Source organism: Lissotriton helveticus, chromosome 3_1 (genome assembly GCF_964261635.1).
Source record: "Lissotriton helveticus chromosome 3_1, aLisHel1.1, whole genome shotgun sequence".
Lineage (NCBI taxonomy): Eukaryota > Metazoa > Chordata > Amphibia > Caudata > Salamandridae > Lissotriton > Lissotriton helveticus.
In genome coordinates this window covers 1743854981-1743878669 of record NC_136061.1, presented here as the reverse complement: position 1 = coordinate 1743878669, position 23689 = coordinate 1743854981, and the positions used below count along the sequence as shown (strand labels likewise).

General features: G+C 45.5%; 1 protein-coding gene across 2 annotated transcripts in view; it reads left to right on the top strand.

The window, feature by feature from the left end:
• The window catches only part of PTPRU (protein tyrosine phosphatase receptor type U), an 870052-nt gene that overhangs the window by 713537 nt on the left and 132826 nt on the right, over nucleotides 1-23689 (top strand). For both annotated transcript variants that reach the window (XM_078682521.1, XM_078682520.1), the window contains exon 16: nucleotides 20581-20771. In XM_078682521.1, coding sequence (XP_078538647.1) covers nucleotides 20581-20771 — 191 coding nt within the window. The remainder of the gene's footprint in view (nucleotides 1-20580; nucleotides 20772-23689) is intronic.

Sequence of the window (23689 nt, the reverse complement as noted above, 5' to 3'; positions counted from 1 at the left end):
TTGCTTTTCACAGAATTGCAACTTGGAAGGGGACACCCTGTGCCCCTTGTCAGCCAGAAAGTGTATAACTGTCAGTGATGCATTTGCGCATTCTGGTTCTGAACGTGCTGTAATTAGGATGTCATCTACGTACTGTAGTAGGGCAGTATTGGGAGGCATATAAATACTGCCTGCGTAATGAGACTGAGCGTGTGTGAGACCGCACTACAGGACGCACGGCTCTAACTGAGTGAGCTGCAGAGCGGGGGGGGCGAGACTGATGCACCTCACACAGGGCTCTAACTGAGACTGAGCTCCAGGGCTGAAGGGTGTGTGAGACTGGGCTGCAGGGCCCTGGCTGTCTTTTTAATGCCTGACTGTAAATGCTAGGACTCATTGCAAGAGCGAAACTCCTGCCAATTATTCTGTTTACACTACTAGGGAAAAACTATTCATTTGCAAGCATGCTCTTATCTGAAGTCAATGAAGCTTTCAGTGCTGGCTGTAAGGAAGAGCAACTTGACCCCCACCTTTTATAAACATTTTCTCCGCGGCTCATCAAGTTTTTTCTCTACACTGCCTTCCCCTTCACCATGATGTCACCCACAGGGCGGTTCCTCCACCCTTTCAAAACTCGGAGAGCTAAGAACAGCTGCCAAGTTACTGACGAGAGACCTAAGTCAAATTGCAAGCATTCTTTATCTGCATGCGAAGGAAGCCTGAGTCAGTTGGAGGACTGCCAATAACTGTCCGCGGAAGAGAATTGGGGAATGGCCAATAATAACAAGACAGGCACTGCTCGGTGCTCCAAGAGGGAAAAGCCCTCCCTTTACAAAATATCTTTCCCTGCGAGTCAGGCAACTTCAAGGTCGAAAAACACATTCTCTGTAATTCAAAACATATCTGTACCCAGGCCAGGTAGCTAACCAACATTCTCTAACTTAACTGAAGCAATTTTTAAAACGTGATAAAAAGCATCCTAAAATCAGTAATTAATAAGGACATATTATTATTTTTTTGTAACCTAGACACATGCTAGCATTTGAAAATAGTTATATCATAAAATATTGTTACTAGCTGCAAAGGAAAAAAAAAAGGAAACAGAACATGACATGGAAACACATCACATTTTACTTTTTGAAAATAACATGTGAAAACCCCATAATTTTGCATTGCAGAACCAAGATTTTCATAATTAAGTGTGCAAGCTCTTCTATACTACCTATTAAAAGGGCCAGATTCATTATTTTACAAAGAACCATGTTTTCTAATTGAGTGGATTAACTGTCACACGCTATTCTAAAGGGCAGCTTGCATTGGGAAATAATAATGTATATTTCGTAGAACAAATGTTAATTTAAAAAAAACAACACGGTTGCATTACACTAATTAAAAGCACATTCTAAGATGGGTCTGTTTTATATTTCCTTCTCAACCGTGAAAACATTAAAGCACCCTCCGTGCAAACCCTTATCTCAATCCGACTGGTTTACTTTCCATGCAAGATGTTCCCATTCAGTCAGCAAACTGACAAAGCACATAGGCAGACCCATCAACCAATGAAAAAAGTTAAATCAACCCATCAAACACTGACTTTTAGTGTCAGCTCACATAACCATGCATGTGAGCTACACAGCCATGAAATCGTGCCAAAACGCACTTCCAAACTACGCCAAAAATACACCTTCCGCCCAAGCCAAAAAATCCCCAAAATTCAGCACATCTGGCCATCCACCTCCTCTACCGCTGATCCAACCCCCGGGCCCCTAGCGCACCTGGAACACCCCCAAAATAATTTCTCAATTTTCAGAAATACGCCCATTGGATAACATGGCAAATCGCACCTCCGCACAAAACATGCTTTTTCCACCACTTCCACAGCTCAGATCCTTTTCAAATTTGGCATCACAGTAGTCCAAGCGATTCCCTAAATCCTCACAAAAAAGCAACCAAATCCATCCACTGGAACGGGTACGAATTTCCGCTCAAAAAACGCCCCCCGCAAACACCAAAAAACGCCAAAATCCCTCAACACCTTGTTAACCTCTTGGATGCTATGGAAATTCCCCTGCTGTGCTGGGATTTCGTGATCCTCATTGGTTTATGACGAGCTGGGCTCGTCATGAGCGTGCGAGGAGGCTACTGCATGACGAGCCCAGCTCGTCATGAGCGTGGAAGGGGTTAAACAGCATGTTAAAACAAATACTGCCCTCTCAATACAAGACACCAACTCTTTGGCAGCTGAACGTAGACACTGAAGGCTGAAGCACAATCATTCCCCAATGACTGCAGTACATGGGAAAGTCATGAACTCATCTCTCCACGTTATCACATAACACGTACGCACATCTTCAAAACGTTTTCTCCAAGCACTTGAAAGAGATCCAGCTCTCTCCTGCCTAACGTAATGATAACAAGCTCTGCACAAACCATAACCACATGGCGCTATTCACAAGCCATATTCACAAGAAACTCAACAAGTTATAATAATGACATGCTCTTCATAAACCATATTTACAAGGAGCTATTTACAAGGAACTCTGATGCTGTCAGCTTCTTTCTACATACTCTAAAGGGTACAGGTGGTGGCGTTCGCGACCTACTGGGTGTTTCTGAGGAGGTCACTCTAGCTAGTTCTTTTTCTTTCGCTTTTTCCGTTGCTTGTTTAGTTCTCTCTACTTTATTAAATTCTTTCTCTATTCTCCTATGTGACTCTTTGCGCCACAATTCAATGGCATCTTTCTGAGAGGGTCTTGATTTCTTTTTCCATAGCGCTTCCTCTACTCTCATAATGCATTCTGAATCCCATGTTCCTGAGATAGGCCATCTATACTTTTCCTCCAGGTCTTTTGTATAGGCTACCCATAAATCTAAAAACAAAATGGCGTCTAATCCATGCTTATTATACATATAATGACCAGGTGTGTCTCTAGGCGGGATGTTAACTGACTCTTCTAGTATACCTTTTCTGGTCCCTATCTGACGTAATTTCGAAAACAGTGGCATGTTGAAACCAACACAATGGAAATACAATACACAAAAATAGACTGAAACAATCAACAATCATTCACACTAAAACATCATAACATTAAAACAAACATGATCTAAACCAATACAGAGAACTAAACATGTACTTGAAAAACTATATGCACTGGAATACAGTACAACCATACCGGTCTCAAAAATGAGACACGTCTTTACCGTGCCCACGTTTACCATGGACCCGTCTTGACCGTGAACATGTGAATGGACACGTCTTGACCGTGCTCATATAAATGAGACACGTCTTTACCGTTTTCACGAATAACGTGAACCCGTCTTGACCGTTTCCACGAATAACGTGGATCCGTCTTGACCGTGTTCATATAAAATGAACACGTCTTGAAACTTTATGCATTCCCCATAGTGGTACTCACCGGGAAGCAGAACTTGAAGGCCTTGGAAACTTGATACTGGATACTTATACTTCTACGCATGCGCCTTGGAACAGGTGGACCTCTGGAGACCTCGGACCTTGCTCTCTCAGGGGTTGGGCTCTGGTTGGGATGATCCGTGATCCTCACCGCCTCGTGTGGACGCCTGGTCGCAGTCCGTCTCCTCCGTGGGCCTGAGGGAGTAAGCAGGAAATCCCGCTGCGTGCACTTCGGAGTCCGTCACGGCTGTAGAAGGGGGCAAAAGCTGGACCTACGTCGCCGGCGCGTGGGGAAAGGGATAGTTCCTGTTCGGGCGCCAAATTAATGTGGTAAATAAAATAATCACCCTGGCATAATTTCTAGGCATTAACAATTAGCATGTATCAAATGAGAGGCAGAGAGTCCGTGGTGTTCAAGTTAAAAGGGCTTTATTCCAATAACTCGAGTTAAGGGAGAATCAGTTCCATCACCACTGAGGTTCAGGAAGGGTCTTCTAACATTTAATAACAATGAACAACATATATACATTTTGTCTTGTACATAGGGCGTAGGAAGGAACGCTCGAGGCAGAGCAGAGAAAGAAAACAGATAAGAGCATGTGGGCGTACATGTGGGTGTACACTTTATGAGTCATAGGTAGGTGATAGGTGGGTGTCATAGGTGGGTGGTACACAGAGGAGGAGTTTGCATGACCAGCTGGAACTTTGCCCTACTTGTGTGCAACTTGGTCATGACGTGCAATTGACGTGTAACTGGGAGGAGAGCTGACTTTCAGTCTAGTAGAGAGATCTTTAGTGTCAAGGCGACCAGCACAACTGGTACTAACTGATATCTTAAGTCGGGGGATGTATTATCTGAAGCAAAAGTTGCTCGTCACTAGGAATCAGAAAAAGCATATATTTCTTCGTTCATTGCGTGGGGGCTGTGAGCAAGCACTGTGATTTACTTCAATGGAGACAGAGTGGCTAGGCCCTATCTCAGCAGACGGGTTCTGTTTACCTTTTTCACCGGGCATGCAGATAACTGTTAAGCAAAATATACTGTCTTGGCAGCCCTTGCTGGATTTCTTTCGGCTGAGCTAGAAGCATGCGAGGTCAGAGATACGTAATTGCAGCTTTCAGTGTGTCAGGAGTCATGAAAAACCCTTATTTCAGAAAGTGGCTCAGCTGAACCACAAAAAAGGTTTCATCGTGATTTATTTAAAAGTGCACAATGCAAATACATGGGCCTTCATGTTAGCTTAATATTTCTTACATGGGAGACTTGATTTCTGGCATCCTAAAGCAGGACGTGATTGCAGAGGCCTCTTTGTTCAGGCCACTGAAAGAAATATGCATGGGTGACATGCACATATATGTAACACACATGTAACATAGGGTACACAAAGGGGACATCTTGGTCAGGCAAAATTTCATGTTCGAGGCATGTGGGCTGCTAAATTCATATCTTAGCATTAGATCGCCGCCTAGTGTTGGGTCCGGATGATCGCACATTGTTGTCCTGGAAGAGTCTTCGAAGTATCCTGAGATAGGTGGCTCCTCCCCTGGACTACAGTGCGCATGGGCATCGGCTCCATCCCCAGATTGTTTTTTTCCGCCATTGGGTTCGGATGCGGTCTCGACTTCTCTCTGTCGGAACCGAGTAAAACTAACTTTTTAAGGCCAAAAGGCCTTGTACTCATAGCGTCGGTATTGTTTGCGCACGGTCTCGAGTTCTTCCGTCTCTTGGAGTCGGATTCAGCGGAGTTTTTTCACTCTTCGGACATCGAGGCCTTCTCATCGCGACACGACCGCAACTTTTCAACATGGAGCGGAGTCCGTTTAAGTTCTGTCCGCTCTGTGGGTCGAAGTACCCACATATAGACCTGCACCCGGTCTGTAACAAATGCCTTTCACCGGACCATGACGACGGCAAGTGCAAGGCCTGCGCACAATTCAGGTCTAAAAAGACTCTCAAGCTTCGGCGCGCGGTGTGCCTAGAGGCCAGACAAGCGGCCCCGGATCCAGAAAACATCTTCGGCGACCAAGAAGAAGATGAACAGGGTCATCGTCTCCAAATTTCCCCACCCGAAACGGAGGTCGAGGCGGATCCGGTAGACGACGACGGAGTCGTGGGTCAAGGCCTTGAATACGACGACGAGGTAGGGGACGTCGAAGAGATTTATGGGGCCGCGGCAGATAGCTCAGGGGACGAGCTATGCCCCGAAGGTTTCGAAGATCACGATCGGGTCACGGGATCGCCAGTTGGCCTTACCCAAGACCCCGTGCCGCAAGCCACGGCCCCGCCTTCAGGCCCGGCCACGGACATACTTGCTGGGCAGGCTGGATCGAAACCGAAACCGAAACCTACGGTATCGACCACACCTAAAATGGCCGACCCGAAAACGAAACCGAAACTTATGGACTCGAACGTCCCTAAAATGGCGGCCGGGCCACAGAAAACTACTGCACCCGCTGCCGCATCGGCTCCGTCGGCCTCCGGTCCACAGAAGTCGAAGAAATCGGTCGATTCCACAGGGTCAAAATCGGCGCCAGAGGAGGGCTCCTCTAAAAAGGGTGGTCGGCACGGATCGACCGCTGCGACACCGTCCAAGCACGCCAAGGCCAGCGGCACAGCTCCGGTTCCGACTGGGACTCCGTTAGTCGGTCGCGTAGTGGAGACGGAGGCGACACAAGCACACGGATCGAAGGCTGGCACGTCTGCGCATCGATCCAAGGACTCTGGGTCGGCGGCGACTGCATCAGCGTCCAAGACTCAGAAAGGCCACCATGAAGTCGGATCCGAGGGGAAGGTCAAGACATCCTCGTCAGCGCCGAAATCCACTGTATGTGATGCGTCCCTCATCGCCGCTTCGCTACAAAGAATCAGGGAAAAGGACGCTGCTACGTCAGCTCCGATGCCGTCGCCTCAGACGCCGAAGGACACTCCGGCAAAGCCTAAGAGTAAGCTTCTCTTCCTTCTGCCGCCGAAAGAGGCTCCGAAAGCCTTTTCTACGAAATCGACGCCAAAGCCGTCGGATTCTTCTACGGCAGGGGTACCTTCAAGTCGAGTACTCGAATCAGGGGACGATTCTGAGCACTTCATCGACGCAAACACGGGCAAATTAACCCTATACAAGAGGAGGATCAATTCAGAGCCTGTGGACTCCTATGTCATCCCACTAAAGAAGAAAAGGGTTCCTCAGGACGCTTCTAGCCTCATAGAACCTACCCAGCCTCCTCCAAGAAGGAGCCCTACTCCCTCACCAGAACACTCTGAGGGTGAGGGATATGATGAAGATGACCAATACACCTTCCCCATCAATGAACCAGATGCACATCCAGATTCATATGATGACATTGGTGACCAAGGCACCCAAAGTGTGGGGCAAGACCCACAGCTTTTCAGTGCTCGTGCATCCCCAACGGAGGATTCTGCAGGTTTTCATGCACTCATTGAAAGGGCAGCTGCTAATCATGATGTGGACATGCATGCTGACCCAGTGGAAGAGGACTTTCTCTTTGACACTTTTTCAGTCTCTGAAAGAACTGTGAAAACGCTGCCTATGCTCAAGGGAGTCCTCAAGCATGCAGCTGACATCTTTAAAGAACCTACCAGAGCGAGAGTGGTCAATCCACGTATCGAGAAAAAGTACAGACCAGCACCTGCGGACCCTGCATACATTCGGGGACAGTTGCCACTGGACTCTCTTGTGGTCGCAAATGCCAGAAAACGGGCCAACTCACAGACGACGGGTGAAGCTCCTCCCCCAGACAAGGAGTCCAAGGTGCTAGAGGCAGGGGGCAAACGAGTAGCTGCGCAAGCTGCCAACTTTTGGCGTATTGCTAATACACAAGCACTCTTAGCACGTTACGATAGGGCGCACTACGACACCCTAGAGCAAATTGTACAACACCTGCCTCCGCAGTTTCAAGAGGCCACCAAACTGCTTATAGAGGAAGGGAAACTGATATCCAACGCAGCCATCAAGTGTGCACTTGACGCCGCAGACACAGCAGCTAGGGCGATCAACACTAGCGTCATGCTGAGACGACAAGCTTGGCTCCGCATATCAGGGTTTAAACCTGATATTCAGACAACCATACTTAATCAGCCAGTCAATCCTGACAGACTGTTTGGTCCAGATGTTGACACCACCCTCGAAAAGATAAAGAAAGACACAGAAACTGCTAAGTCCATGGGAGCCCTACAATCACAACAGTTTCGTGGCAATAATTTTCGTCGCTCAGGTGCACGTGGAGTCACCAGAGGACAAATGGGTCAACGATCGCAATTCTCCAGAGGTGGAGCACAATCCTCGTTCACAAAACAGAACAAGGGAGGTTACAGAAATAACAGCAACAGAGGTCGCGGCAGAGGAAACAACAACTCCCGCTCCTCTACCCCAAGCAAACAGTGACTCTCTGTCACTGCCCCCCACCACTTAACACCTGTCGGGGGGAGACTGCAGCAGTTCCTGCCCGTCTGGAGAAACATCACCACAGACAGGTGGGTGCGACAACTAGTCCAGTATGGTTATTGCCTAGAGTTGAAATCCACTCCACCCAACATTCCACCAAGGCAAAGGCCTATGTCCGCAGAGCACTTGCACTTATTGCAGCAGGAAGTAGTGGCGATGCTGCACAAAGGCGCAATCGAGCTCGTGCCGGTGGGAGAGGAAGGCACAGGGGTATATTCCCTGTACTTCCTTATTCCAAAGAAGGACAGATCTCTCAGACCCATTCTAGATCTGCGTCCCCTCAACCTGTACATACTATCAGAACATTTCCATATGCTTACACTGCAACAGATTCTTCCCTTGTTAAACCAAGGGGACTTCTTAGCAACCTTAGATCTCAAGGATGCTTATTTCCACATTCCACTACTCCCGTCCCACAGGAAATACCTCAGGTTCACTATCCAAGGCAAGCATTACCAGTTCAAGGTCCTACCCTTCGGAGTCACCACTGCCCCAAGAGTGTTTACCAAGTGTCTGGCGACAGTAGCAGCGCACCTCAGGAGGCGGAACATCCATGTCTACCCCTACCTGGACGACTGGCTCGTTCAAGCCAAGTCGGAACAACAGTGCGCCGCGGACATGTCGACCACCATTCACCTCCTTCACAATCTAGGTTTCTCGTTGAACTACCCAAAGTCGCATCTTCAGCCGGCACATGTCCGGCAGTTTCTAGGTGCGACGATCAATACCCTGACGGCCATGGCTCAACCAAACCAAGTCAGGATAGACAGCATGCAGTCTCTAATCCAGAAGTTCAGACCACAACACTCGCTTCCAGCGAGAGTGTTCATGCAATTGATAGGCATGATGGCCTCCTGCATCTTCATAGTCCCTCACGCACGGTTACAAATGCGCCCGCTCCAGGAGTGCTTAGCAAATCAGTGGACACAGGCTCAGGGAAATTTAACAGACCTAGTGTTGGTTACCAGTCGGGCATTCGACTCTCTGCATTGGTGGACTCCACACAACCTTTGCAACGGCCGACTGTTCCAAGAGCCAGTGCCACAGATTATCCTGACAACGGACGCATCTCTCCAGGGATGGGGAGCTCATCTGCTCACTTACACAGTGCAGGGACTATGGACAACGCAGCAACAGAAGATGCACATCAACTATCTGGAACTGATGGCAATCTTCATGGCGATCAAGTCCTTCATCGTACATCTGTGCAACAAGGTAGTGTTAGTCCGGACGGACAACATGACCGCGATGTACTACATTCAAAAGCAGGGAGGCACCCACTCGCCACAGCTGTCTCATCTGGCTCAGAGCATGTGGAAGTGGGCCATTCAGAGGAACATTTTCCTCATGGCAGAGCACCTCCCGGGAAAGGACAATCAGATGGCGGATCTGCTCAGCAGATACAGCCATCAAATGCACGAGTGGGAGTTACACCCATCTGTACTCCACCCGTACTTCCAGCAGTGGGGTCATCCGGAGATAGACCTGTTTGCCACAAACGAAAACGCAAAATGCCAACACTTTGCCGCCAGGTTCCCTCACCCACAGTCGCAGGGGAATGCGATATGGATGAACTGGTCAGGCAAATTTGCGTACGCTTTTCCGCCAGCCCCTCTGATACCGCTGGTGGCAAGAAAGCTAAGGCAGCACGCGATGACTCTCATCCTGGTTGCTCCAACGTGGGCTCGCCAAGCATGGTACACCACGTTCCTCGAACTCTCGGTGGTGCCGCATCAAAGACTGCGCCTCACGCCCAGACTTTTGACGCAGAACCATGGAGAAATTCAGCATCCAGATCCGCAACAGCTCAACCTGGCGATCTGGCTCCTGAAGTCCTAGAGTTTGGATACCTTAACCTACCTCCGGAATGCATGAACATCATCAAGGAGGCAAGGAAGCCAACTACCAGAGCATGCTATGCTGCGAAATGGAAGCGTTTTGTCATTTACTGTACAGCCAATGACATCAACCCGCTAGATGCATCTATCCCTGACATCATTTGCTATCTGTTGCATCTTTACAAGTGCAATCTAGCGTACACTTCAATTCGGATACATCTATCCGCCATAGCGGCTTATCTTGAGAACAGGCAGCATCTCTCTGTCTTCAGAGTGCCTGCCATTAAAGCTTTCCTTGAAGGTCTGAAACGAGTCATTCCCCCAAGAACACCACCAGCTCCGGTGTGGAACCTCAATGTGGTCCTCACCAGACTGATGGGACCACCTTTTGAGCCACTGCACTCGTGTGAACTCCAGTTCCTAACGTGGAAAGTAGCTTTCCTAATAGCTATTACGTCGCTAAGGCGTGTTAGTGAGCTACAAGCGCTCACAATCCAAGAGCCTTTCATTCAAATTCATCCAAATAGAGTAGTGCTACGCACTGACCCCAAATTCCTTCCGAAGGTGGTGTCACAGTTTCATCTCAACCAAACTATTGACTTACCGGCATTCTTTCAAAACCCACAAACAGTGGCGGAAAGAATGCTCCATACCTTAGACGTACGGAGGGCGTTGATGTACTACATAGACAGGACACAACCCTTTAGAAAAACAAAACAACTTTTTGTTGCCTTCGCACCACAACACAAAGGCAACCCTATTTCCAAAGCAGGAATAGCCAGGTGGATTGTTAAGTGCATCCAAATATGTTATCAAAAGGCCAAGCGCACTCTAACGATACCCCCAAGGGCGCACTCCACACGCAAATTGGGGGCGTCCATGGCTTTCCTAGGGAACATTCCTTTAGAGGACATTTGCAGAGCAGCCACGTGGGTTACACCACATACCTTTACAAAACACTACTGTGTTGATGTGCATTCCAAGCAGCAAGCTGCTGTAGGACAGGCTGTTCTCAAGACACTCTTTCAGGTTTCTGCAGCTGGCACGGGCAACCGCCGCTGATGGAGGGACTGCTATGTATTCTATGCTAAGATATGAATTTAGCAGCCCACATGCCTCGAACTGAATATGCTACTTACCAGTATGCATCTGTTCTTGGCATGTAGGGCTGCTAACATTCATATCGCCCACCCTCCTCCCCGGTGCCTGTTGCAGCTGCAGATATACTATTGTATTCAGACATTAGCATGGACATCCTTTACACTTTTCACTCCATCTTCTGCCACAATGGCGAAAAACAATCTGGGGATGAAGCCGATGCCCATGCGCACTGTAGTCCAGGGGAGGAGCCACCTATCTCAGGATACTTCGAAGACTCTTCCAGGACAACAATGTGCGATCATCCGGACCCAACACTAGGCGGCGATCTAATGCTAAGATATGAATGTTAGCAGCCCTACATGCCAAGAACAGATGCATACTGGTAAGTAGCATATTCATTTCCTCAGGCGTGCGGCCTGCTTTTTCAAGACTCAGCGTTGAGGCGCTGAACCGGCAGTAGAGACATGCAACATAGGTTTCCATGATTCCGGTTCTACTGGTTTTGAGATCTAGATTCAGACAACCGTCTATTTATCTGTCTCTCTTTTTGTAAAAGAAACAAAATAAAATCGTGCTTCCTTTGAGCGATTCTGATGACTTATCGTGACTGCCAGGCCAACAGCTGTGCTCTGTTAAAGCATAGGGCGTGCAAAAAAAAACAATGTTTCCTTAAGAAGTTTAAATAGCCAGTGACGCTCCGAGCTTGCACTACAATGCTATTTTCACAGGGGCGAGTAGTTGTATTTTAAGTAACCCCAAAATCCACCACGAGCATTTGTCGGTAAATACATGCGGACATGTACTGCCTTCAGTATTGTTTCATAAAACAGCTAAATATTTACACATGCACATGAAAAGAAACAAGTAAAAGACACATGGGCATTAATTTCCTGCCGTGGGGAAGAGTTGTGGCAACATCAGGCATGACTTATCAGTCAGCACTGTCCGCCCAAAGAAAGTGTTTTCTGTTCCCGCATGCGCACTATGCAAAAGTAAGGGCATGCGCATTAGAAACATCTAAAGGCATGGGTAGTCAGCGCTGATCGTTGCCCCTAACCACGAGGCAGGCACCTACGGAATGACTTACCTTTTCGTAAGGGTAACACTAGGTACAAATCCCCAACGTGCTGCACAAATACAGGACGACAGAGCTGGTAAAATTTGAAGGGCGGATCTGCGTCGTCTCCCGTATACTGTGCGCGCGGACCAGCCAATAAGGGTCACCAGTAGACGTAGAAAACGGACTTTTCAGTAGAAATGGAAAAGAGAACGAGGACTAGCAGTGAGGGAAGTCGCTGGAGACGCCTGTACGAGCCGGACGAGCCAGTTCCTTTGGGCGGGACTTCCGGCTTCAGAAGTCCCGCGCACGCACCCACGGAGTGCCTGAGAGCGGGGCTCCCATGCCCGAGGGAGAGCCCCTGCTACAGAAGTTCCGAATGGCGGTAAGTGGGGCTTAGTTGTATGGGGGGGGGTGCGCTTGTGTGTGTGTATATGTGCGATGGCGGCGGTGGGGGGGGAGGGGGGTCTCTGTATGTGTGCGTGCGTGTGTGTGTGTGTGGGGGGGTCTCTGCGTGTGTGTAGGTGCGCTAGTGTGTGTGTGTGTAGGTGCGGTGGCGAGGGGGGGGTGCGTGTGTGTATGCAGTGTGTGTTTGCCTGTGTATGGCTGTGTATGTGCGCATGCGTGACTGTAACTGTGTGAGTGCAGGAGAGGGGGACGTGCGCGCCCACAAGCTACAATCTCCGGCAGGAGAAGCGCGTGACAGTCTGCTGTCCACATTCCCCCAAAAGTGATAACATAAGTTGTCTCGCTTCGCTTTTGCCTAGGCGAGACCTAAAAATGACCGGATTCGGGATGTAGTAAAAAATGACCGGATTCTGGCACATGGTCTTTTTAAATGTATGAAATACTGATTCCTACTGTTCTACAGATCTTTCAGTCCAATAATTTCTCAATGATCTCATATTTTTGTCTATTAGTAAAGGGTTTAGAATAACTAGTATATAGTTTGATTTAAATAAGAGTGCTTTAGTGATTTCTCTGAAGACATTAAGATATAATCCAGCAACTCTGTGCCCAGCCAGTTGTAAACTTTGCCAGAAGCCATTTTACAAATGTTCAATTTAGCACTCAGAACCTGGGAGTACTGGAAGAAGAAAATCATTCTAGGTTTGTTATATCTGTGAAAGAGTATGTAACATTGAGAATATAAAATATAAGCCAGTTTTACGTTGGCTTACAGACATATATCCAAAGTACTGTATTCGGAGCTGGTAAAAATTGTTTGTTAATCTTAGCTACTGGTAATCACTCTGGACCACAATCCAGGCCATTGTGTTTTTTAGACCATCTGTGTACTAGAGAGAGGGAGCAATCATATGAAAATATGTTTTGGCCTGGTATCGGTGTTGACCCCCAAAGGGATGAAACCGGTCTGGGTGTTCTTGGCTTGCCATCCAGAGTGTAAATGGTCCGTCAATTCCGTCCTTTCTGACTTTCTTATGGTTATTCCCTGTGTGTAATGATACAAAGAAGCTAAAAAACCCAGATTAGAATGTGGTCCGAGTTACTACAGGGAGCAGAGATTAATTCAAGTATCCCACCTATCACTTACTTTATTGTCCACACAGGTCTGTGGCAACTTCGTATAGTAACCTGGGACTCTGTACTGCCCAAGTGCGATGGTTCTCTTGCTCTAATATCCTTGCCTGAGATTTGTGACTCTGGCGGATTGTATTAGGCCATACCTGGAGACTAAGGGCCAGATGTACGACCCTAAATTGCATGCGCCAGCGGGTTTGCCACCCGTTTGCGCATGCAATATGTTACAGGGCCATGTACAATTCCTAATTACCGAGTTGCAATTTATTTGTGACTTGCTAATTAGGAATTGCAAGTCGCTATTAGGAAGGGGCGTGCCAATGGCGTCCCTTACTATTAGCAAGTTGCTACCCTATGTAAGAATGTTTTGGGATCGCAATTGCGGTCTCAAAACTCTTGCAAATTACCGCCCTCTTCAAGAGGGTGGTAATGAAGTCGCAAATAGGAAGGGATCCCCACAGGACCCCTTTCCCTTTGTGACTGGCTCAAAAATATTTTTTAAGGGCAGGAAAACAGGATGCATTAAAAAAACTGCTTTATTGAAAAGCAATCCCAGACAGGCCTTCATCCCTGGGAGGACCAGCTATTCCCAATGGGGTAGCTCATTGTGAGTGGCTCATTAATATTCATCAGCCTCGCATTTTGTGACCCCATTGGGAATCGCTAACAGTGTCTCTGACACTGTTGTACATTGGTTTTTGCGATATGCAATTTTTCGCAATTTGCGAGTCGCAAAAGCAAATGGTTGTACAACTGGCCCCAAGTGTGACTCTGTTACTTTTGTGACTGATTTAAATCTTGGCGGTTGGGCCTTTTTCCATCAGGGCAATGTAGTAAATTTCTTTGTTGCCCTGGCGAGGTCCCTACCGCCAAATTTAGAAATGTCCGGTGGGCCAATGGGCACTATGAGCATTTACAGGAACTGCCGTTAAGGTGGATCCTGGGAATGCAATGTTAACTATGCCCTACGGCTTTGTCAAATATTACAGAGCTGTAAGGCAAAGTTTCCAAAGTTATCCTTTTTTTTTTAGTACAAAAACCCAAAGTGGACTTTTGTGTTTGAAGAAAATAAAAACAATGCCCCAAACCATGGGAGTCCTCTTTCCATGGCAAGGAGGAAGTGGAGGGAATTTTTTGTTTTGTACTGCGCCTTGCCGCGAGGGTTTGTCTGGCAGTGATGGGCAGTAAAAACAGCTATATATCCTCCCATTCCAATGGGACATATGGACATATAGCCAATTCTCCAACTACCCTTAATCCGTCGGGCTGTCAGAGAAGGTTGGCCATGGCAGAGACTGAGTGGTCTCCGCGGTGGTAAAACTGTGATCCGCCCACTTTTCAGTTCAGTAGGTGGACCATCATGTTGCTGGTAAGGACACTGCGAACAGAGAATGCTTACCACCAATATTTAAATAGGACCCGTTATCACTTATGAGTGTCCAGCTCCAACCCAGTGCCTATGGCCTACTTTATTGTCCAGAACAGCTCCATTGTAACCCCCGGGACCTGAAAGTGTTCAATCACAAGCGACCAGAGAAGCCATTATCTTGTGGCCACAAATTGTGAATCCAAAAACTGGAAGAAGGTGACCAAAGCTTATCATGAAGAGATGCATTGTTTGCTAACAAAGCCCAAGGGTTGGCTTTGTATTACCATTGCAACCTGGACCTATTTCAAACCTTACATTCTGATAGTCTATAAGAACTGATGTGGTAAAAACTAGAGTTGCCCAACCTTACTCAGTGAAAGCCCATTGTCCCAAATAGGACCTGATTACCAGTTGGGTGGTGTGGGGGGCTAGAGATAACAGGACTGGAATTGCAAATTGTTCTCCACCGCACTATCCAATTATGAGTTAATCCAATGGGAATGTGAAGAATAGATGCAGACTCTGATATACCAGGTAAAAATACACATGTGGGCCCCCTTTCAATGTGGAATAATGGGCCCTTTTCCACTCCCATTCACCATCATCTTTTCATAACCTCAGAATGATGACAACGATAGCAAGGGGGTATACTTTATTGAACCTCTCTGTCCCCTTTAACACCATTGACCACTTCATTCTTCTACATCATTTTGAAATTCTATTAGGGGGACAGCTTAAAATGGATATCTTCATGTTTGTTAGATAGGTCACTGTAAATGAACAACACCTTACATCTCAGCTTCACTCCCATGCATGGGAGGTATCGCAGGCATTAATGTTGTCTCTACTTCTTTTTCATCTTTATCCATTGTCTCTTCTGCTGTAGAATTTGCAAATCAAAACATATCATTATGCTGACAATATACAATTTGTGTTTACATTACCTGGCAACCTTAACGACACACAAAGCACCGTCAACTCAATTCTAGCCACATCCCAGAAGTAGATGACAGATAACTGTGTAGTGTTAAACCCCCCAAACACAGTGGTCGTGCCTGTATAAAAATATTATCCAGACAGACTAATTCCTTTTGGCTCCCCTCCATGGGCAAGGCCCAGTGCTGATTTATTCCGCTCACATTTTTACTAAAGCTCTAAAATGCCCTTTGAGCCTCAAATTGATTCTGTTACTAATGCGTGATTCTTTCAGATCAGAATTCTCAAGAGCATACTTCTTTTTTTAAATTACTCTTGCAAAGTAGTTTTAGACAATGCTTATATTCAACCTAAACATGCCATTTACGTAGGCCTGCCCCCCAATTTTTTACTTCAGCACATCCAAAATTCAATCCGCAAAATGGTATACAACTTATAACTGGATAGACAACACTTTATTGGTTACCTGTCCAAAAGTATATGTAATTCAATGCTGCTTGTATGCTGTACAGAAATTACAATCCATATAGCCCTTGCTTTCCCACCAGTAAACTTCAGAAATATGTCCCTCTGTCCTCTTTCCATTCAGCGTATAAACCTGAATTTGTCACCCTAAGGTCTAAATCAGAGAAATGGGAGTCTGGTCTTTCTCTGTCTTTGGCTCAAAACTTGGAACTCCCTCCTAATAAGCCAGGGAGCTGAAACCAAACTTTAAAAATTCAGACAGCATCTGAAAATGTGGCTTTTCGCTTAATAAATTAGGTGTGATGGCGTGTATCAAGAATAAATAAAATAAATGAACAACAAAATAATGAGAAAAAAGATAACAGTAACTGCCATATTGGTCTGTGCACCAATATGGTTTCTTGTTCACATCTCTCCCCAAGCTTCAGAGCTTAAGGCTTCACGTTTGTGAAACTTAATGACTTACGTCCTTTGCTAATGTTAGTGGCTTATGTCTGTTCCAGCAGATTGATTCTTTATCATCCCAGGACCCTTTGCCGTCCTGATCCACCTATTTTCAAGTCTATATCACATGCTGTAGATTGAATGTCAATTTGTTTATTTATGCTATTAATTGCTTGCATAATTTGTGCCTTTAAATGTATATACATTTGTCAACTATGCCCTTTGCTACTTGGTTCCTGACTTAGAATATATGCAAATAAATTAAACTATGAAACTAATGGAACTGCTTTAAACAATGAAACAAAAATAACACTTTAAAACCATATTTTAAAGAGCCTGAGAAATGGATATTATTGGCACCCCCGCCGATTCAACTTAATGTTGATTAAATACACCGGGGAGTGATAACCCCATATTCTAAAAGAGCGGTCTAAAAAAGAACTTGTCTTGTATTGCTGCTCTTGCTCATACCCTAGGGCCAGAAGTGAATGGCACAGAAGGATCGCTGGGCAAGTTGGGAATGAGCCGCCCCACTTTGTTAGCCCTAGGTGAGGCCATCCAGTGTGAGGGAAGGAACCTTTGTTAGAGACTGAGAATGGATTCATGCTTGTGAAAATCCACTATGACCTTCAGCCTGGTCCCTGTCCCGCTAACGTCTACAAGATGGTTCTTATTGGTATTGATATTTAAGGCTTGTAATGCTGTCTTCATCTCATCCAAAGATTACATATCTTTTTCTTGTCATATTACACTGCAATACTTACCTTACGCTTTTCATAAGTAGTTTTTGGTTTGGCTTTCTACTACTTTATGACTAGTTCATGCTGATGCTGTGTGCCTCATCTTCATTAAAATGACAGGTGTCCACAAACGCTCCCAACCTGGAAACACAGCCAAGGAGTACAACAGCTAGTAGTATAATGGACGAGGGCACGGGGCATCAGATGTCTAGGGGCCATTCAGACCAAGTTGAACTAGATAGATGCTGTGGAATATACTGGGAGGTTGAGTCTTTAAGCAACCCGTGGGCATTTCTTTATTACCGTGGTGTTTCCGTTTACTTGGCAATATTACAGAGTATCACCTATAGTGGTGCTTATCAAGTATCAGCATGTGAAGAGCAAGGGTGCTTACCGAGTACTATTTTATTGGTTTACATAGGCTTGCTTTTATTTAGGGCACCTCAGTGATTTCCATATGGGCAGATATTCCTCTATTACTCGCCAATCACTGTCACCTGGGAATCCTCCATAGTTCCTTATTGGCCATTTGTGTGTGCAAACTCTGGTCTGCTTTTCCACTATCTTTTGCATCTCACTTCATGATTAAGGCTGATGCATGACATTGTGGCATGTTTTTTTGCACGCCTGTGAATCTCATGCAGGACACCAAAGACTAATAGATTACACATCAACCAACACTCATCTGATCATACCCAATAAAGAAGCTACTTACACGACCAACCAGAAAGAACCTTGGGGCCTAGGTAGGGGTAGGATAGTGCTATACAAATGCTACAATGCATTACAGTGTGGGAGCTAGCTCTACTTTCTGTACCATGAGCTATGATATGAGCAGTGTTGGCCGAGTGTCACTGGAGGCACTCTCCTGGAGTTATTCACCGCTGAATCTACACTGCCAGGATTGCTTTCACCTCCCTGTAGTTTTGCAAGGCCTCCTGCTAACTTCAAAGTCATACATGACAAAACTAAAATACATCAGTTTAATCAGTACAAGTTGTAAGTTTGTATTTTGTTGATGTTGAAAATTAATAGTCTTCCCATCTGCTCAAGAAGCTACACTCTTGTGCCTGTCATCACAGCAGAGTGGAGTGTCCTGGGCAGAGTTCCATGGCCTCTCCTCATCTGTTAATGAGTCAACTCCAGATGTCTGCACTGTATGCGAGCTGGAGAAAGGCAAGAACGGCATGAACTCTGCAGCTAAAGCTACTTGACTCGTCACTGGGCACAGGTTCAGTGATCTGCCATGACACTCAGCCTGTTTTTCACATAGCTGCCAGCTGATCATATCTTATGAGGGCCACGTGTAGCCCCACTCAGCTAAAGATAAACTTTGAATTTTGGTAGTTGATTATTTAGTGACTGTAAATATAGTTTTTTCCTACATATCCCAGTATCCGTTTTTCTGTTTGCTAAAAGGCGAGAAGTTCATGAAGGTTGACCTGGTTGCTTGAGACCAGTTATCAGCTATGTATATATTTATAGGTCAAGTTATGGCACTCCCAAAAGTAGAATGGCGGGGAAGTTTGCAGGGCTTTTTTGCCTTTATTTTCCTTATTTTATTACATGTTTGCAGGGCCGGACTGGGAACCCAAAGCAGCCCTGGCAATATTGTTGAACCAGTGTGTGTTTGGGGGATCAAGGATGCAAGTATGAAGCACTGCTACTTTTGTTACTGGGGGCCGATATTGCAGCACTGCTGAAACTCCGCTCCCTCCCCCCCTGTAACAAACCCGGTCCCCAAGGCTTCCAAACCAGCCCCCAGTCTTCTGGAGAAAACACTGGATGCCCACTATGGCCAGTGCGACCCTGCATGTGTGGCAAATATGGGCGTGGCTCCTTTAGCACATTAGGCATGTGTTGTTTTTGTTAATACCCATGCATTGTCAAAGGTGCATCAGTATGCTCGTTTTAAAGTAGAAGGGCCGCAGCTGCAGGCCAACAGTGTGTTGGCCCAACCACATAATGGTTTCAGAGGTGAAATAGCTTATCGCTCTGCAGAACCTGATCTAAGTGCATTGGCAGATCTGTATGGGCCTCAGTACTTGTATTGCAGGTGATTGAGGGAATTCTTGCAGGTTTAGATAGGAAACAATGTCGGGTCTTATGTAGAATCATAGACCTAGGTTGTGTTGTATGTGTTGATTGTCAGTATATGTCCAGTTCATGCCTGGAGACAATTTTTGAACATTTAAGTGTGTATTTTTTTTTTACAACAAATTTTATTAGGTTATTTTGAACTAGGAAGGGCAATAGCCCTACAAATACCTGTAAGGGAGAAAGGATGTTATTCGTTCTAATAAGCACATTTCTGTCATTTAACGATACCCGCCAAACATGCAGGTGAAACAATATTAACAATATGCAGACAGTTCTCGATCTCCACATTAGTATATACGGCATACCAGTCTCGATGTACACAAATAAACAGGACAGCAATATTCTATAAAGAGAAAGTAGAGGGCAATAAGTAGCAGGGATCGAGGGGCACCAGTTAGGGATCCATACCCGGCAGAGGGGGAAGGTCAATTCCTCGATATGTCTCCCACTGGGTCCAAATCTTGCCGTGCTTTGCAGGGCATCCCCGGGCATCGAAAACAGCAATCCCGGCCCCCATACATTTGTCTAACTCAGCCTTCCATTTACCTAGGGTGGGGGGAGAAGTCGCCGTTCCACAATTGCACTATGTCCCACTTGGCTATAGTGAAGGCTAGAAACAATAGACGATATTTGTGTCGGTTCCCCCCGATATAATCAGTAGAATGTAACAGGAAAAGTCATTGATTGAGTGGGAGCTCCAATGACAAAACCTCATTGAGGCATGACCTAATCCTACACCAAAAGGGCTGCAACGCCGTACAGCTCCCGACCGTATGTAGGAATGACCCCTCTTCCCGGCCACACCTCAGGCATGTAGGGGACTGGATAACACCCATCCGCCAGAGACGAACTCTTGTATAGTACACCCTATGTAGGTATTTGAACTGGATGAGCCAATAGCGTGTAGAGACCGCCGCACCCCTCGGCGATTGCTTCGGCTCAGTCGTCATCAGTTTAAGTGTGTATTTTAATGCGATCGGTAGTTCCGAGAAACTCATCTTACTTGGTTTAACAGACATTATGTCTTTCAACACCATTTATACTTGTGTGAGTTCGGTTTGCTGGTATTCCTGTCATTGGTGGTTGGTGGTTTCTTTGACTGTGGTGCTATTATGGTGCTTTTGTCTTACTCCACAGGAGATCCACGTAGCAGTGTCGTCAATGAATCTAGCAGTCTTTTGGGTGGCTCTCCTCGCCGACCATGTGGACGCAAGGGGTCCCCCTATCATACAGGCCAGTTGCACCCTGCAGTCCGAGTGGCAGATCTGCTGCAACACATCAACCAAATGAAGACAGCAGAGGGCTATGGGTTCAAGCAGGAGTATGAGGTAAGGACTCCTGTGAGAGGCTTGTATTATTCGGGACTCTCAAGTACAAAATTACGCATTAAATGCAGCTCGTAGAAGACACATAGTCTGTCAAACTAAATCTGATATTTGCAAATTTGACTTCAAATAGGACTAACATGAACAACACTAGACTAGCCCTTATTAATTGCAGAAGGAGAACAATAATGCCCATGAATGACACAAAAACATTGAACGCGGTTGTGCAAGTCCCATATAGGACAGTGGGAAGCATTGCACTTTCAGTATGCTCCTGTCAAATAAAATAAACCATATTTCATATCAGTGACCCAGCTGCTGCTTTTCCATTATTAATGGGTAGCCACACATTTGCTGTATCCATCAAGGGAACAAATCACTTTCCAGATTCAAAACATGTATCTTAGTACCAGCAATATGAGAACACTTCAGTCTCCTTTCCTTTGCCAACAGTTAAAGTTTATCTTTTTTCTTCACTAGTGTCCTATCAATTTCTTTCCTGAAACAATACAAAAACGACATGCTATTAAACGTTTGCATGGGTTTTGGGAAATAAGGTGTCTTTAATTTAACTTAATTTGATTTACACTGAACACACCAGGAGTACTTGGTTGTCACAAAACTAAGGATTTTCTTATTGTAGCAGCATTTCTAGTGTTGTACAGGTAAAAGTCTTGTTTTTATCTAGCATTCAATACCTTTATTTATCCGAGCATTAAGCACTCATATTTTTGACACAGTGGGAAAGGTCCAGGGTGATTATTTGCCGAGGTTCATAGGTCTTAGTCAAGCAAGGAACATATGCTCCCATTGTCAACAACTGGTATCTACTTCAAACTAAACTTACTACATACCGTTAATTTCAATGCGGCATTTTCGAATTCTAATTTTCTTCTATTTAGTTTAACGGTTTGTTTTAAATAAAGTGAACATTTTTTATAAGAGTAGTTTGTTGTACAGCTACTGTTTCAATGTCACTGGCATTCAATATCGAATATTTCAAAAACATCTGGATTACGTTTTTGTTTCACTTTTAGGAAAATATTTTAATTTAATGGATTTTACATTAAATTTAGTTATAGTAATTGCATGAAGATTTAGCACCACATGTAAATTGCACTTGAATTAGGTTTAGTTTCAGCCTTCATGCACAAAGTGGAATTAATATATGGCACAGTGTTCTGTTGGCAGTCAAATTTGGTTTTGAGTAAACTGGATTTGAATACAATCACTGATCTGTTTTAGTAGCCTAATTGCTTTTATGTTTTTGGTTTGCTTTTTAATCAGTCAATCAATCAGGGACTTGTAAGCGCACCACTCACCCGTGATGGTCTCAAGGCGCTTGGGTGAGGGGGTGGGGGGGGGAGGGGGGAGTAGCAGCTCCGATCGGTCAAAGAGCCAGGTTTTGAGAGCCTTTCTGAAGGTGTTCAGGAAAGGGGAGTGTCTGATGTTGATAGGGAGCTCGTTCCAGGTATTGGCCGCGATGTAGGAGAAGGCTCTTCCCCTGTCCTGACTCTGCAGATGTGTGGGGTTTTGGGGAGAGCGAGGTTGGCGGAGGGAGGTTTCTTTTGGGGACGTGGAAGGCAATTTTTTTGTTGAGGTAGTGGGGTCCTGTGTTGTGTAGGCATTTGTAGGCGTGGGTGAGTAACTTGAATGTGACCCTCTTCTTGACGGGGAGCCAGTGGAAGTTCCATAGGTGTTGGCTGATGTGCTTGTGTCGGGGGATGCCGAGGACAAGTCTGGCTGCTGTGTGCTGTATCGTCTGGAGTTTGCTGAGTAGGGGCTTGTTGATGCCGGCATAGAGGGCATTTCCGTAGTCCAGTCGACTGGTTATGAGTATGTGGGTAACTATCTTCCTTGACTGGGGGGGGGGGGATCCATTTGAAGGTCTTCCTGAGTATGCAGAGGGTGTTGAAGTAGCTGGAAACGATGAAGTTGACATGCTTGTTCATGGAGAGGGAGGCGTTGAGTACGTTGCCGAGGTTTCTGGCGTGGTCCGTGGGGTTCGGAGGGCTGCCGAGGGTGGCGGACCACCAGGTGTTATTCCATGCTGACGGGTGGTTCCGAGTACGAGGACTTTGTTTAATAATTAAAACATTTTCTTGTTTGAGGTAGTATTCAGATAATATGCGTGTAGCTCTATTTCACCTTGTGTGCTGAAGGCAAACAATTTATTTTGATACATATACTAATTCAAATATATTTTGTTTTGGCTTTAGAAGAAAAAAAACACTTTTCGTTGTAATTTCTGAATTAGCAGCCTCACGATTTGGGGTGTCCATGTGACATTTGTGTTAGCCTGTCCTTCATGCTTTAGTAGACTTCTTTTCATCAGTTGTATTTCCTTTTTCTATTTAAAACTCAAATAGTGCCAAGTTCAATTTAATCTGGAGATTCATTTTACACTTCATCTTTTGTGTCAGGGTGGTACTGCACTCTGATTATTCACCTTACATAGTATTCTACTTAAGGCATTTTGTACATTGTTTCTGAATTTGATTATTTTTTAGTTTAATTAACCAAAGTGCATCAAAAACCCTTTAGTTTCTAATCTACTTTTTCAACGACATTCAAGTTAGAATTTGTTTTAGAGGATTTGCTATGCTGTTAGGTGTTTTCTGAGTTTTAACAAGGAATTCAAATATCTTTTTTTAACCAAGCTTGGTAAACGTGTTTGTTTCAGTTGGAGTAGCAATATTTAAGTCCCGTATCTTGGGTGTCGGATTAATGAGCCTGCAATGTTAGTTGCAAAGTTTTATTTAATTTTTCTTCGTAATCTAAAGACCTTAAAGTTTGTAGTAGCGTTTGATTAAGGTGTTCATTCTCTTGAGTTTATTTTCATGCTCCATGAATGTCCATTGTGGTTTTGGTCCTTGATTACTGTTTGTCTTGGATTTTATTTTGGTGTAATAAAGAATTCA